The following is a 3,243-nucleotide window of genomic DNA, read 5'->3' as shown; positions in this document are numbered from 1 at the left end:
GCTATTCGCGAACAACGAGCCGTTTTGACAGCCCTAACTACACCGCTGCCCCAAACACACCTTTAAATTCTTAATTGTGTAGCACACTTGCTCTTCATTACTCTCATTTTTTTTACATTGCCCTCTCACCCCACACCACATTGGCGACATGGGCAACTCATCCGTCTCAACACACCGCCTAATCTGGATTAGATAAGTCAATTCGAGTCAATGAGTTCGTTGTGAGTCTGACCTGAACTCAATCCGAATAATATACGGGTCGAAAAATCCCAACTCGAACCTGACCAATCTTCAACCCGCTAACTTGAACTCTGCCAGTATAACCTATTTAACATAAGCAATAACCGCTATTTGGGTTAAAACTTTTATTAATTTCAGGCCAATTTCGAGTCTTTTTTTGGGTTGGTGGGTTGATTTCAAGTCAGTTTATAGTTGGCGGGTCGTTTTATAGTTTTGCAAGTTAACCTGAACCCGATCCAAAAAACTAAACAGATTAGGAGCTTTAACTCAAACTTGAACTAGAACATTCCCGTCACAAAAAAGAAAATATTCTTTAACCTGAACTAAGATTTTTTGAGTTAGATTTGGGTTGAGTTGACATTTAGGGCCAATTTTTGACATTTTTAATTTACATCTTTTTCCATAGCCCCAAGCATGTAACGCCTCTTGCCATCTAGCATGTTGCCTCTTTTGAGAGTTTGGGGGTAAAAAACAAATGGATAGTTTTTCAAATATATCATAACAAATAAATATAAATATAAATATAAATATAAATATAAATATAAATATAAATAATTTAATTTTCATCCAACAAAACAAAACTTACCTTTCATGCATCAGACTAATTAATCAGCCACAGCATTTCAAAAAAATAAAAAAAAGGGAATTTACAAGCAACGCACAATTTTCCTTCAAAAAAGGACCAACGAGAGAGAGAGAGAGAGAGAGATGAAATACAAATCACAAATTAATTTCAGCCGCGTTCAATTCCTCCCACTCCACAAGCATAATGCACTACAACTCAAGCCATTTTCATAAAAAAATTCTAAAAATCTTCCTTGAAAAAAAAGTTGAAAAATCAAATGACTACAAATTAAAATAGATAAAAAAAAAGGGGAAGAAGCTCTGATCCACAAGACCACAACTAAATTAAAATAAAAAATAAAAAACGGGAAAAAAGCTACCTTTTATCTCACATCTAAGGGTTAAAGATCCGCGCCCCGCAGCTGCATTTCCACTCCAAAGGTTTATAGTTGGAATTGTACTGACTGTATGCCGGCTGATCAGGCGTCCGGCCATCTTCCACCCCCAGCCGGCTAACCTTGCCATTCGGGACCGGCATTGTTGGCACCTGGACCGCCTTGCAGGGATTGCAAGCGTTGCACCGGTTGTGGCAGCTCGGCGGCGTCGATCCCAACCGGATCTTCTCCTCCTGCACCACCTCCCAATTCCATAAATCATCCATTCCACCACCAAATCAGAGCAAAGCTCTATAGTCAGAAAATAAAAATATTGCAGATAAATTCGAATTTGATGTTGTTATGATGATATTCAATATAATACCATCAGAATTCTGACAATCTGCACATGCAAACTCCGCACCTAAAAAAAAGAACAAATGTTAAGGAAAATGCAAAAGCGATGGTACCTTAAAAGGAGGGGAACTCAGGAGATGCCATCGGCCGGCATAGGAGACGGGCTGGTGGAGAAGAAAGAGGTGGAGAAGTGCTGTGATGAAGAAGACGCCATGGCTCATGATCAGCGACCTCATTTCTCCATTAGACAGAGAGAGAGAGACGGAACAGATGAAAGGAGCTACAGAAACAGAGAGGTTTTGCTATGGGGCATTCTTTCCTTCATGTTATTTTTCCAAGGTGATATCTTCAAGTGAGGGGGGGATATAAATGAGAGTCGCATTCACTGTGTTAGGAAAATAAGAGGGCTTGGAAAGGCACAAGACAAGTGAAAGAAACAACCGATTTTCATTGATAAAAAAGTAGGCTTTCAAGTATCGTGACATTTTGATTTGGTGGGCTGAGCACTTTGATCTCGATGGTAAGATATAAAATTCAAGATGGGAATAAATGTGTGGTACTGTGTTTAATTAAGAGGTTGTTTGGCTATCTGGAAAAAAAATATATACAGAGGAGTAAAATAAAATAAAATGTATTATAATTGTAGTGTAATATGTCTCTAATTGTTTGATTGTCTGCAAAGTAAATAAATAAAAATTAATTTTCCTGTTTATATATGCAACTTAAAATAAAAAATATTATATTCAAAATAATTGAAGTTCTATCGTTTTTTATAAAAAAAAGGTACTATTAAATAATTTTTTAATATTTATTTAAAAGTTATAATAAAATTCATGTGCATTATCATAATGATGTGTCATAAAGATATTTTTATCATTAATTACAAATCTCAGTGCATTTTTAATAAAAGATCTTTCAAATTCATATTTAAGATTATTTGGGCCCTGATTTTAACTAATTCATAGTTAAACTAACCAACTCAATAAGAGAAGCCCAATGATTTTAAAGTTAATCAAATACAACACCATCCAAGCCCAGATAAAATGTTATTCTGTTTGCAATTGGTACAGTTACCACATCTTGGGATCGACAATAGCAATACCAATTCAAGTGACACCAATTATTTATGCCTACCTTTGGAGTGTGCCGAAGGTTCCCTGTATGAGTCTACAAAAAGCACACTAATTCCTATGTTTAGGTATTAGATACATACATACATAATAATTTAGTGACATGTATGTAAATTTTCCAAAAAAATAAGATATTTACATTCATAACACCTAATTCTCATGTATTTACAAATCAAACACTTAATCCTTACTTTTTTACATTTATAACACCCACACCTTTTATATCACATGAAAAGTGAGAGCTGAAAAGCAAAAATGCTTTCAAGCTGGATACTCGTCCAGAAAACTATCTATCTCTACCCTCTTCACTTCACCTGCTTGAGCTGCATGACTGAAGTGAAACACCCCTCTTGAACCACTTCCACCTCCGCCGGTCCTATTCACAAAAAATTATTGCGTGAGTTCACCGCACGAATGTGTGCGGTGAACCAATCAAAATACTCATTCCACCAAAAGTGTATGTCAGTGGACCCTATTTTAAATTTTTTTAAAAAAAATTTATTAAACAGCGCACACATCATTCACTCCCTATTCACAGCTAAACATATTGATGACATAGAGATACTTAATCATGCATA

At 35.8% G+C, this 3,243-nt stretch overlaps 1 protein-coding gene across 1 annotated transcript; it reads right to left on the bottom strand.

Annotated features, from left to right (window-relative positions):
* Nucleotides 1–944: 944 nt before the first annotated feature.
* LOC110021640 (EPIDERMAL PATTERNING FACTOR-like protein 1) lies at nt 945–1,915 on the bottom strand. The gene is made up of 2 exons (XM_020720208.1): nt 1,649–1,915; nt 945–1,432 (listed from the first exon to the last, which is right to left on the bottom strand). Exons 1-2 carry the CDS (start codon nt 1,769–1,771, stop codon nt 1,199–1,201), a joined length of 357 nt encoding a protein of 118 aa, XP_020575867.1. The 5' UTR covers nt 1,772–1,915; the 3' UTR covers nt 945–1,198.
* Between the last annotated feature and the right edge of the window lie 1,328 nt (nt 1,916–3,243).

The sequence above is a fragment of the Phalaenopsis equestris genome, unplaced genomic scaffold (assembly GCF_001263595.1).
Source record: "Phalaenopsis equestris unplaced genomic scaffold, ASM126359v1 Scaffold000136, whole genome shotgun sequence".
Classification (NCBI taxonomy): Eukaryota; Viridiplantae; Streptophyta; class Magnoliopsida; order Asparagales; family Orchidaceae; genus Phalaenopsis; species Phalaenopsis equestris.
The sequence above is the reverse complement of the archived record's forward strand: the minus strand, read 5'-3'. Positions and strand labels throughout refer to the sequence as shown.